Genomic DNA, 13,852 nt, shown 5'->3' on the forward strand with positions numbered 1-13,852 from the left:
CATATCGGTATTCAAGTCTTGTCTTCAGGAAAAAAGTTCATTTATTCAAAGCGAAGTAACGTTCAGTAAGACAGAAAGCATCTTTCCAAGACAGCCAACACGTGTTTCGTCACACCAGTGACTTTTTCAAGGCTGTGAATAAACATATATGCCTAATGTCAGTGTAGCAAATCAATACAGAACATGATTATAGCGTGATAAGGTAGTGAAGTTGTGTATAGAGAACTATACGTGAATGTGACAAGATCAGAGACACTAAGAAAGAGCGAAAACTGTTGGGTCGTAAAGGACATGGCTAAGAGTAGACCAAAGCATGGTTAGAAAAATGTACCATAGGCGCCTACGCCTAGCAAACTCCAAACGGAAGGAGAAAGGAGAAAAAAAAAAATGGAAAAGAAAAAGAAAGGAAGAGTGAAAAGAAAGGGAAAAAGGGAAAAGAAAAAGACATAAAGGCCCAATTGAGTCGAAGTGGAGAGTGTATATGAGAGAGAAAGCCCAGAGAGAGGTAGCAAGAGATATTTTGTTTACTCCAATAGTGAGAGCCCATAATCCAATTGAGTGTAAAGAGAAAGGTAAAATATAGAGAGAGTGTGCCAGTGAGAAAAAAAAAAAATTCATAAAAATTATAAAAATTATATAAGTCCCGGTCTTTAGACCTACCCGAAGATTAACGAAAAAGGTTATATGAAGAAAGGTCCAATGCATCTCAGGACCTCTGAAAGTCCAAATATTGACTTGGTAGTCTGAGCGAAGGGGAAGAAAAAAGAGGGTTAACAAACGATTAAAAATATATAATATGCTAGGTGAGTAGTGTTATTCTAAGTCTAGTTGTTCTCCATACGTATTACAAGCGAGTGAAGTAAGCCAAAATGTTATTAGGAAAATACCTCTAAGTGATCGTCATCAGCGTATAAGGGAGATTCCAACAAAGAAACGTACGAGGTTGTTCATCTAAGGAGAGGGACCCTGGTAAGTCCAAAAGTAAGTTCCTATGGGTAAATAAAGAATATACAAAGTCGCGAGTAAAGATGAGGATTCAAGTGTGCTAGGTGAAACAGAACGTGAAGGTTAAAACGTTAATAAAGCATTGGGCGCGTGGTTCTAGCCTTATGCTAAGTATCAAAACGGGAGTACTAGGAAATTGGGCAACATAAGGTCTTATAAGTCCAAGTTAATATCTAGGGTGCGTATAAAATGACGGCTATGACCCAGTATGAGCGATCGTAGTCTAAAAAGTTTTACAGAGTAGAAAAGGGCGCATTGACGGCCCAAAGGGATGTTAAACGAGCGTTAATGCATTCCACAATATAGAGAACATATGAAAGAGTATTTCATAATTTATATTTTCTCCCCCTTAAGAGAGAAGAGAGAAAAAAGTCGCAGTGCCGGTACAGTGGCTAAGACACAAGGAAGCAAAAAATGCCCACAAAATTGCTGTCGAAGTTACCAAGAATCGGGGTTCCGAGTCCCCGCTAATGCAAAACGCCGCCGTACCACCCGTGTGCTGGCGTCACTCGTCTCTGTGTCTCAATTGAGCATACAGAGAAAACAAAGTGCCCACAACCCTGTGGTTGAAGTTTGAGGGATGCGGGGTTCTAACTCACCATAAGTAAAGTATGTTGTCGTCCGCCCGTGTGCCAGCGTTTAGATCTCTGTAACGAGATCGAACGTTGGAAGTGAGTTTAAGTCACGTGTGGTAAAGCACGTGACTTGAGAGCAGCAGCGTGATGAAAAGAGGACTAAGTTGTTGAAACAGACAAAGGAGTATGAGAAACATTAGTGAAAAATGGAAGCCATGTTGTTTGTGGATGCAAAAAATTAACAGGGAAAATCCGATGTGACACGTTTTAAGTACTTCTGACGTGCAAATGAGGTCAATGTACGTTGAAAATTGTGAGATGGAGATAGAATAAAAAGAGGACTGTGACCCAGTGAGGCCACTGGTCCTAGATTTCACCAAATTCTTAGTAAAAGCGAGAAAAGCCTGAAGAATAAAGGGAAAAAGCCAAGCGAGTAGAATGGGAAACATGTAAAGAAACTTAAGTATATACAATAACCCATGTACAGAGTAAGGTCTAATACGTGTTGAATTGCAATGTTTGGCATTAAACAAAAAAGATTCATCGTTGGGGTAACATATGGTAGCATAACATAGTGTACCAACAACAATTGTTTATACAAGCAAAAGGTCAAATTTGAGATATAATAATACCAAAATGGAAGCACGCTTAACTGGCCACTGGTCCTAGATTTAGCCAAAATAATAGAAAAAACAAGAAAAGCCTGAGGAGTAAAGGGAAACAGGCCAGCGGGTACATCCGGGAAACATGTAAAGAAAATTCAAGTATATACAATGACACATGTACAGAGTAATGCTTAGTACACATTAATTGCAAAGTTTAGCATTAAGCAAAAGATACATCGTTTGGGTAACATGTGGTATCATAAGACAGTGTACCAACAACAGTTGTTTTATAATTAAAAGGTCAAATTAGAGATAAGGAAGTTTTGACCAAACAGAGGGGGGGGGGGAGAAACAATAATAGCAAATGGAAACAAACTCAAATGGTAGTTACTGTTTCAGTTGAGAAAGACACATAATTCCCTATCCACATTGAGGCCCATCTCTACCGCTCTAAGTTTCAGTATCCATCTTGCTTCACATTTTCGTAAGTCCAGTGTCCTATTGCCAAACCTAGGTGCAGTATTGACCTGTGCGATACCAAGAAATCTGATGTTACGGATGTCACCCTCCCCATGCTTTTGATTGAAATGCGTGGCAAGAGGATATAGCTGATTCTGATTTCTGATGGCCCTAATATGCTCCTGTATACGTTCCTTCAAAGGGCGGATTGTACTTCCCACGTATATTAAGCCACAGACACAGATTATGCAGTATACTGTGTATTTAGTGTTGCAGTTGATAAACTGTCTAATATGGTAAGTGACCCCAGTATTATAGGAGAAATTCGTAGTTTTGTTAAGAGCCATTGTACACGAGATACAGCAACCACATTTGTAAAAACCCGCTGGTGTATTGGGGAGCCAAGTGAGTTGGGCTGTTTTAGTAGGTGGAGCCAGAAAGCTAGGGCATAAGAGATTTCTCAGAGTTTTGCCCCGACTGTGTACAATAGATGGGGTCTTATGGATTACGGTGGTTAACTTGTCATCCAAAAGTAGGAGATGCCAGTGTTTTTTCAGGATCCGATAGATTGACAAACTGGCAGGGCTGAACCTGGTGATAAAAGGGATAGCCTTCCTCTTAGCCAAGTTAGTTTTCTTGTTTTGGCCTCTGATAAGCAGTTGTTGTCGTCTGATAGTAATCCGTTTGCTAGCCTTAGATATCAAATCTTTAGAGTAGCCCCTGGCAAGGAAACGTTGTTTGAGGTCCTCCAGTTCCTGTGTAAAGATAGTGTCATCACTGCAGTTACGTCGTAAACGTACCATTTCCCCATAGGGTATGGCTTGTATTTGTGATTTAGGGTGGGCACTGTGTGCATGCAGAATTGAATTACAAGCCGTGGGTTTTCTGTATAGTCGGGATGCTATTTTGTTCCCGGTAACATAAAGTGACAGGTCCAGGAATTCAATCTGAAGTTTGTCGCTCTTATGGGTAAAGTGTAGATTGAAATCATTGGTGTTAAGGTGGTCAGTGAGTCGTGTAAGATTTTCAGTATCTCCTGTCCAAATGGCCAAAACGTCGTCAATATATCTTCCCCAGAAGAGAATATGTGAGGTAATGTGATCGGGACATTGAGTCCAGAGATGTTGTTTTTCGAATTGTCCCATATACAAGTTCGCAAAAGAGGGCGAGAATTTAGCACCCATGGCAACCCCCTGACATTGCTGGTACCACTGTCCATTATGTAAAAAGACGTTGTTTTCGAGTACCAGCCGGGTGAGGTCCAAAAGCATTTGGGTATGTTCAAACAGAGTTGCATCTCGTTCAGCAAGAGCTAAAGAGAGCATGTGTAAACCTTTTTCTAGGGGGATAGATGTGTAGAGAGAGCTAACGTCCAGTGTCACAAAAACACACTCCTCTGTCCAAACTAGATCCTCTAGCTGACAGAGTAGGTCCCTGGAATCCTGAATGTAAGATGGTAAGTTGTGCACTATTGGTTGTAAGAAAGAATCGATGTATTCCGAGATCTGCTCTGTGGGGGAACCTATGCCAGAGATGATGGGCCGACCCGCAGGGAAGGGTCCAGGTTTGTGGACTTTTGGCAAGATATAAATGCACGGGGCCCGCGGTGTGTTGTTGAACATAAATCTGTATTCCTGTTCTGTAATGAGACATAGGTTTTTCCAATGTGTCAGTTTGTTTTGAATTAGCCTTACAGTTTTATTGAGGGGATTTTCAGGTAAGTGTTTGTAGGCTTTTATGTCACTAAGTTGTCTATCGATTTCGGACAAATAGTCAATTCTGTCCATGACCACTATATTGCACCCTTTATCCGCCTCTTTTATGACAATTTCATCACATGACGACAGGCGTCGTAGTGCCAAAAATTCAGTGTGCCTAAGATTATATTTGGATCTGTGGTTATGAAGTCTAAATTTGTCCTCTAATTCAAATAGGTCCATGCTAACAGCCTTATAGAAGACATCTATGTTGTTGTCAGGAGGCAGCGTTGGTACAAAAGTAGACTTAGGTTTAAGACCACTAACAAGATCTAAATTAGGTCGGATGTCAAGGTGGCCGAGTAAGTCCTCCATACTCACACCTGCAGGTGTGATAGGATCTAGGGACATGATGGTTTGTATGTCTCGTATGTCATTTATGGATCTGTTGCAGATGCTAGGGGGTTGCTGGTGTATTGTGTCCTGAGTAGTTTTATTGAGAAAGATTTTTTTTAGTTTAATACGGCGAACGTATTTGAAGAGGTCTATCTTAATCTCAGAAAAGTCAGGTTTAGATACGGGACAAAAACCCAAACCCTTTTCCAATACTTTTGTTTCCTCAGTAGTCAGTATTCGTTTGGACAAGTTGATGACCTGTACTGTGTGGGACAGTTCCGGACGTGGTAAGCAATTTAAGTTAATTTGGTCTTGGCAGTAGAGCGTGTGGTCACTCCCTCTCTTGTGCCTCCCACCATGCTTCTTCCCCCCCCCTGCGGGTAGGTTTGTATTCGGGTTTCTGTTGTAGTTCTGGCGTATACCTATCCTGTAACGTCCCAATTCCTCTAAAAAAGGAGAAGGTCTGGTAGTACTTGGTGTAGTCAGATTTGTGTTGGACTCTTCAGTTGAGGGGTCCAAACTTGTCCCAGAGGCATTGGAAGTATCTGATATACTACTACTGGGAATGGACACGTCTGAAAGGTTGGTGTTGCTACCTTTGTTGGTTCGATCTTTGTTGACCTGATCAAAGCGGCGAGCAAAGGTATAGATGCGGCCGTTGGCATAGTCATTTTCGTCTCTAATGATTTTCTTAATTTTTTTGTCCCTAATATAAAGTTGATAGTCATTTAGTATGTCTCTCAAGATGTTGTAGTTCTTAGCCGTAGCCTCTGGGAGGTTCAAGGTCTTAATCTGATCCTCTAAGGAGGAGATTTCCAAAAGTATTTTTTCCCTCTTTCTTTCTGCGTGCTTGATTAGAATATTCATCATGCCAAAGGATGTGGAGGAAATAAGGTGTTCCCATTCCCCTAAAAGGTCAGGGTCAGGGTCAAGGTCATCAAATGAAGGAAAAATGATGACTCGTAGTCCCCTAGGTACCTGTTTTAGTTCTATATAGCGCTTTAGTGTGGTAGCATCCCACCATCTTGCTAGCTCCTGTTTTTTAAGCCTTTCCAGTTTGATGAATTTTTGTCTTAGACCCTCCTTTTTGTTTATAGTGGTGGAAGTGGAGGAGGAGGTAGGTGTTCTTGCGAATAATTCGGCAGCTAAAGTGTCGCGGTTGTCCTCAAAGGAAGCCATGTCCAACGTGTGAAAAGTAAGCGAGTTCTGGTACGTGTAGTAAATGTAACCCAAGGTGCGGCCCACCACAGAGGGCCAAAAAAGGCCAAAGTACTAAATGTAATGGGTAGTAAGGTTGAAAGTTGGCCGCACTCAAGGCGAGTGTACATAAGAATTGTAAGTCTGGAAAACAGGACGTGGTGCAGGTGATCAGGTGCCCTACTACCCTTGGGCAACAATAATGTGTAGGGTTAATACACAGATAATAGCATACAAAAGAGATCACAGCACACAGAACCACGCGCCCAATGCTTTATTAACGTTTTAACCTTCACGTTCTGTTTCACCTAGCACACTTGAATCCTCATCTTTACTCGCGACTTTGTATATTCTTTATTTACCCATAGGAACTTACTTTTGGACTTACCAGGGTCCCTCTCCTTAGATAAACAACCTCGTACGTTTCTTTGTTGGAATCTTCCTTATACGCTGATGACGATCACTTAGAGGTATTTTCCTAATAACATTTTGGCTTACTTCACTCGCTTGTAATACGTAAGGAGAACAACTAGACTTAGAATAACACTACTCACCTAGCATATTATATATTTTTAATCGTTTGTTTCCCCTCTTTTTTCTTCCCCTTCGCTCAGACTACCAAGTCAATATTTGGACTTTCAGAGGTCCTGAGATGCATTGGACCTTTCTTCATATAACCTTTTTCGTTAATCTTCGGGTAGGTCTAAAGACCGGGACTTATATAATTTTTATAATTTTTATAATTTTTATGAAAAAATAATTTTTCTCACTGGCACACTCTCTCTATATTTTACCTTTCTCTTTACACTCAATTGGATTATGGGCTCTCACTATTGGAGTAAACAAAATATCTCTTGCTACCTCTCTCTGGGCTTTCTCTCTCATATACACTCTCCACTTCGACTCAATTGGGCCTTTATGTCTTTTTCTTTTCCCTTTTTCCCTTTCTTTTCACTCTTCCTTTCCTTTTCTTTTTCTTTTCCATTTTTTTTTTCTCCTTTCTCCTTCCGTTTGGAGTTTGCTAGGCGTAGGCGCCTATGGTACATTTTTCTAACCATGCTTTGGTCTACTCTTAGCCATGTCCTTTACGACCCAACAGTTTTCGCTCTTTCTTAGTGTCTCTGATCTTGTCACATTCACGTATAGTTCTCTATACACAACTTCACTACCTTATCACGCTATAATCATGTTCTGTATTGATTTGCTACACTGACATTAGGCATATATGTTTATTCACAGCCTTGAAAAAGTCACTGGTGTGACGAAACACGTGTTGGCTGTCTTGGAAAGATGCTTTCTGTCTTACTGAACGTTACTTCGCTTTGAATAAATGAACTTTTTTCCTGAAGACAAGACTTGAATACCGATATGTGTGTTTGCTTCATTCAACCTAATACATAACGACAAAAATGTCTCAATCTCGTTCATATTTGACCATTGTATACTGTGTGCTGTGATCTCTTTTGTATGCTACCCTATGAAGAACCTGGGCACACCTGCAGTCCTACTGGTCAAACCCTCCAGTCTCAGCGCAGATATGAAACTTTGATTTCTACTCCTTTCCCAGTCCTACAGACTGAGGTCAGACATGCTGCAATGCTGCTGACTCTGCCTCACCTTGGCAGTGTCAGCCCATTTATGACAAAGTATAGAGTCAGATTAATAACGAAAATAGGTCCGGGCACCAACATAAAAGTGGCCCTTATGATATTGAGCCTGACGCATGTAGGAGGCTGGCCTGGTTTGTAGTGAGTACCTAAGGTACTTACACCAGGTCCAGTTATCCCTTATTAGTGAAATGTAGTCAGTGTCTAGAAGCCAGGCTGTCTAGAGGTAGCTGTAGGCAGAGCAGCCAAGCTGAACTAAGAGGCATGCAAAGCTCTTGCAATACCACTGTAGTCACACAGTACTCACACACATGAAAGACAATACTCAGTGTTACCAAAAATAAAGGTATTTTATTTCAGTGACACAATGCCAAAAATATTTTGGAGACTATACTCCCTTAGGAGGTAAGTAAATCACACAATATATACACTACTAAAAAAACCAGGTAAGTACACAGTAAGAAAACAGTGCAAATAGTGAAAATCACAATAGGTTGCAATGGGCCTGGGGGAACACATACCATATACTAAAATAGTGGAATGCGAAAGTCAATTTCCCACCTAGGCAAGTGTAGTGTTTAGAGGGGTGCTGAGAGTGCAAGAAAACACCAAAGGTAAGTAATGTATACCCCACCCCAGAGCCCAGGACAGCAGGAGTAAAACACAGCAAGTTTCCTACAACACACTAGAAGTCGTGATAGAAGATGATGCAAGAACCAGAAGAGACTGCAAGACACCAGCGATGGATTCCTGGACCTGAAGACCTGTGGAAGAAGGGGACCAAGTCCAAGAACCGATGAAGAGTCCAGGGAGAACAGGAGCCCCTGCTTACCCGGATGAAGGTGCAAAAGAAGAACCACCGGTGAGAAGACAAAGCCAGTAATGCACCAGAGAAAACAGATGTGGGGTGCTGGTTAGTGCAGAAGATGTCCCATGCCGGATGGATGAATGCAGTCTGGTTTGCGTCGCTGGATTCTGCCAACAAGCCTTGGCTCATGCAAAATACGCGGTTGGCAGAAAATGGTGCTGCCCAAGAACAGGAGGGACCTAGTGGCCCCTACCCACAAGGGGGAGACGGAGGGGTCTCTCAGCAACTCCACGAGCCCTCAGAAGACCAGGTGACACGCACAGGCATCCCACAGCATGGGAACAAAGGAAGTGCAAATGGAGGCCCACGCAGCATGACACAAAGGATTCCCACATCGCCGGAGAACCACTCAGGAAGCTTTGCGTCACAGGATGGAGTACTGGGGGCCTAAGCTGTGCTGTGCATGAAGAACTTCTTGGAAGGATGCAAACAAGCCTTGGCAACTGTAAGTCATATGGTGCACAGGGGTACTGTCTTGCGTGGGGAGGCAAGCTCTTACCTCCACCAAAGTCGGACAGCTGGACTTTAGGACTGTCGGAATCACTTTAGTCCACCACCTGTGTTGCTGGATCCATGCCTGTCATCTTGAGAGGGGGCCCAAGCCACCAGTCGTCGCTGCAGAGAGCTGCCTCCTGAAGCAGGGAAGTGACTCTGTCACTCCACAGGAGATTTCTTCGGTTCTTCTGGCGCAGGCTGAAGACAGGCAGTCCTCTGAGGATGAACAACCTGGAAACTGTTGCAGTTGCTGGCAGGAGCTGAAGATACAATGTTGCAGAAGTCCACTTTGCTTCTTTGTTGCAGTTTCGTAGAGTTCCTGGAGCAGTCAGCGGTTGATCCATCGGTAGAAGATGAAGTAAAGGATGCAGAGGATTCCTGCGGGAGTCTTACAATCTGAATCTGAAGAAACTCCCAGAGGAGAGACCCTTAATAGCCCTGAGAGGGGGATTAATCACATACCCAGGTAAGCATCTATCAGGAGGGGTCTCAGATGTCACCTGCTGGCACTGGCCGCTCAGATGCTCCGAGAGTGCCCCACCTCCTTGGAATCCAAGATGGCAAAAACCCAGGGCCACTCTGGAGGAGCTCTGGGCACCACCCCTCGGGTGGTGATGGACATGTGAGTAGTCACTCCCCTTTCCTTTGTCCAGTTTCACACCAGAGCAGGGACTCGGTCCCTGAACAGGTGTAGACTGGATTATGCAAGGAGGGCATCATCTGTGCCCTTCAAAGCATTTCCAGAGGCTCTGGGAGGAGACCCCTCCCATGCCTGTAACACCTATTTCCAAAGGGAGAGGGTGTAACACCCCTCTCTTAAAGGAAATGCATTTTTTGCTTTCCTGGGATTGAGCTGCTCAATCCCCAGGAGGGCAGAGGCCTGTCTGTGAGGTGGCAGCAGCTGGGGCCTGCCTGGGAAACCTCAGAAGGCTGGTATGCCAGTATTGGGGGTCCACTGTGGAGCCCCCGGAGTGCATGGGATTGTAAAACCAATACTGGAATCAGTATTGGGGTACAATTCACAGTTGTTAGACACCTTACATGGCCATATTCGGAGTTACCATTGTGAAGCTTAACATAAGTTTTGACCTATGTCCAGTGCACACTTAAAATGGCGTCCCCGAACTCACCAAGTCCGGAAAAATGGGCCTGGACAACATGGGGGCACCTCTACTAGTGCAGGGGTGCCCTCACACACAGATACTTGGCACCCAGCATTCAGGGTCTGAAGGCCTGACATATAGGTGACTTATAAGTGACCTAGTGCAGTGAAAATGGCTATGAAAAATTGCATGCACTATTTCACACAGACTGCAATGGCAGTCCTGTAGAAGCCTTTGCATGGGCTCCCTATGGGTGGCAAAAGAAATGTTGCAGCCCATAGGGATCCCCTGGAGCCCCAATGCCCTGGGTACCATATACTAGGGACTTATAAGGGGGTCCAGTATGCCAATTTGGAGTGAAATATTGTGTTACCAGTATGTAAGGACAAATTTGGAACCAGAGAGAGCATAAGCACTGGGGTCCTGGTTAGCAGGATCCCAGTGACACAGTCAAGCATACTGACGAAAAGAGTGAAACATAATGGCAAGTAGGCCACAAACCTTAAGCACTGGGGTCCTGACCAGCAGGATCCCAGTGACACAGTGAAAACACACTGAAAAACAGGCCAAAAATGGGGAGGAGGCTACTTTCTCACAACGCACTGTTGCAATATAGCCTTGTGGGGAAAGGTCACAGGGCCAGTTTGGTGGAAGTGTACGTTACCTTGACAGACACCCTCTTTTCACGCCCTACCACATATAATTTGCATTGTTGGTGAGAGCAGAGGCTAGGCCTTTCCATCTCTGAGGTGGACTAGCACAACCTTTTGGAAGAGCATTAAGGCGTTCTTCTGGAGTCAAGGTTAAAATGTAGCTATTTCAAGCTAATGCACTTCAGGAAATGGACACCGGAAGAACTGTGTAGGGCACAGATGGCAGAATAGTCCAAGTACTGGAGGTGTGGCACACTGGGCTGTGATAATTTACATGTTCTGTAGAACTGTTTGGTGCTTTCACACCACTAGGGCTCTGTTTGGGATACTTTGATGACACACCTGGAGGTGGGCCCTCACTTGGTACCCTGCCTAGTCTTGCTTCACAACATGCCCCTATTCCTGGACTTAACGTACCATGACAAGACTTGGCTGGCTATGGCCCTCGCAGTGACAAAGGTGGAAATCTTGTGTCATTGGAAATCAGCCACGCCACCATCCCATAGTACATGACTCGCTGACATGCATTACATGGCCACTTATGAGCGACTAATCTATAAGCTCAACGATCAACTGAAGACGTTTGAGAAGGTCTGGGGCCCCTTCCTACATGAGTAGCTGCCACCAGTCAGCCTGGTTCCGTACTTTGCACCCAGGCCTTGGATGCTCTGAGTGGGGGGGTGGCTTCTTGGGGGATGGACAGGGGGCTAGCACCCCGACTTACCTGACCTATTTCTTTGGCCCTCCCACTTTTATTTATTTCATTCCTCCCTTCCTCTCTCTTCCTCCTGGGGACCTTCTGGATCACATCACTTCGGTTGGGAGGGGTTCTGTTATGTGTTATTTTTCTTGTATTCACTGTCTTCTCAGATATTCTCCTTCATTCGATGTCTTGGACTTGGCTTAACTACTATTTTTGCATTGCTGTTATATGATGTCTGTATTGAAAATTTTATGAAAATTCAATGAAGAATTGAGATACAAAAAAAGAGTCAAGTGCTGAAGTGGTACTTGACCCATTTGTTCAGAGCCCATAGGTTGCTGGGCCCACGAACCTTAGGAGTAAAAGGCCTCGACCACCATTGTTGGACCCAGTAATTCCTTCTTGCCCCATGGCCCTCTGAAAGGGGTTCTGACTTTCCCACATTTGCAATTCGGGGCAGTTTTGAACTTGTGAAGACATGCTGTATAGGTATTTTACAAGGTATGAGAAACAGCACGCACTTGTGTATGACGTAGATAATGTTTGTCATAATATCTGGGAAATCAAGAGTCAAAACTTGCCCACCAGCCCATAAAAGAGGCCCACAGAATTACCTGACAGCCCAGCTCTTTACGCACTGCCAGATTTCTTTATAGAGCATTCCGACCCTGCTGAGGTGCTTCTATGCAGTCTCAGTACACACGAGCTGCAATCTCTTCACGCAGGTCCTGTAGTCTCAGGTCGCACAAACAGTGCTACTGCTCTTCTCACACAAACACATAGCCTTGCGCACGCATGCAGTGCTAATTCAGCTGCAGTCTCGCACTTGCAGCGCTATTCCACCTGCAGTCTCTGGTCATCACACTTTCATCTTGTTGTACCTGCATCTCGGGTCACACATGCATTGCTGTTTCACTTGCAGTTTCGGGTCACACGCGCCTTGCTTTTTCACTGGCAGTCGTCTTAGGTCACACATACACACATGCAGTGCTGTTTCACCTGCAGTTTCGGGTAATCACACATAAATTGCTATTTCACCTGCAGTCTTAGATCACACATGCAACCCTGTTTCACATGCAGTTTCGGGTAATCACACATACATTGCTATTTCACCTGCAGTCTCCAGTCACACATGTATTGCTGTTTCACTTGTAGTTCCAGGTCTCACACACACGCGACGCTGTTTCACCTGCAGTATCGGATCATACATGCATTGCTGTTTCATCTGCTAGACGGTGGGACATGTCTTGCAATGTCACTAGCAAGTGTCTCAGGTCACACATACATGCAGCGCTGTTTTAGCTGCAGATTCGAGTCATATATCTCTTGAAGTATTTATTGTCCCATCGCACAAAATCTAGCAATTCAGCCAAGTAACACAGTGCTGCTGTTTTCACCCCAGTTTCATGATTCAATCGTGATGTTATTACTTGTATCCCATACACGCTGTGGTAGCAGATCACACATGCAGTGTGTGGCCCGTGTGTCCTGGGAAACTCACTGTCAGTGATCTGGGGGAGCAGCGAGGGAGGTGGGTATTGTAATGACAGTAACGTCCCAGGGCAAATTGGTGCAGGAAGTTGGAAGATGGGGGAGGGCTAAACTGCAAACGGTGACCCGACGCCAAGTGGAGGGAAAGGGTTGGAAAAGAGCGGGCAGCCGCCCTGAGCAGCGAGGGGGTGTGGGTGCAGGGGGAGGAGAGGGCGACACAAGAGCAAGGAGTGCCGAGAGTCTGCATCACTCAAGAGAGGGGCAAGTACCATGAACGGCAGGCTGTCCGGGGTCCGTGGCAGGAGGAGGAAGCCGGATTTACACTCCCAGGTATGACCACCTGCCGTGGGGGCATCGGGATGGGCGAGAGGGATTACTGCAGATACTGTTTGGTACGCAGGACAGCATTTGGAAACATGCAAGAGAAACAAAATCACGTCCGTTTTGTTTCCGCGTTAATCTATATGTGAGTGGAAGAACCTGTAGACAGGAGAAAGGTAACATTTTAACTTTAATCAGGTGCATTCGCGTTGAGTTAAGGATTTGGACAACTATTAAGTGCTCCTTTAAGTCTGCATCACCCAGTTTGAACTGAGCTTGTGATGTAGATTTAGGAGAGGTGATAGGACGGTAGGAACAGGGGCGACGTTGATACTTACTTCTGGAACGTACGGGGTTAACTACATTTTTATCGGGGCGTGCACGAGAGCGCACGGGGTGTGATTTCCACATTATACTCTCACTTGTTCTGCGTTTGCGGGCAGCAGCCCGGCTTAAAAATAAATAGTTAAGCTGCCTTGTGCACCGCGAGGAAATGCTTACTTTTGTTAGTCTGGTGGGACGACTACAACTCCGTGTGAACGAATACTTAAAAGTTACTGTATCTCTTAAGGCAGCATCACGCCGCGCACGCGCACTAGAGAAACAACCGAACCTTCTCCGCCCCCATCAACGTTGCCAGGGCGACGGCTTCCCGGTCCCCCTATCAGCTCTCTGGA

General features: G+C 44.7%; 1 protein-coding gene across 3 annotated transcripts in view; it reads left to right on the forward strand.

Annotated features, from left to right (window-relative positions):
• The window catches only part of TSGA10 (testis specific 10), a 360,446-nt gene that overhangs the window by 40,223 nt on the left and 306,371 nt on the right, over positions 1-13,852 (forward strand). For 2 of the 3 annotated variants that reach the window (XM_069204316.1, XM_069204317.1), the window contains exon 1: positions 12,969-13,184. The exons of the other annotated variant lie outside the window; for it this stretch is intronic. In XM_069204316.1, the coding sequence (XP_069060417.1) occupies positions 13,125-13,184 (60 nt within the window). In that variant the 5' untranslated portion in view covers positions 12,969-13,124. Of the gene's footprint in view, positions 1-12,968; positions 13,185-13,852 lie in introns of those variants that run through there. 3 annotated transcript variants of the gene reach the window in all.

Source organism: Pleurodeles waltl, chromosome 8, assembly GCF_031143425.1.
Source record: "Pleurodeles waltl isolate 20211129_DDA chromosome 8, aPleWal1.hap1.20221129, whole genome shotgun sequence".
Classification (NCBI taxonomy): domain Eukaryota; kingdom Metazoa; phylum Chordata; class Amphibia; order Caudata; family Salamandridae; genus Pleurodeles; species Pleurodeles waltl.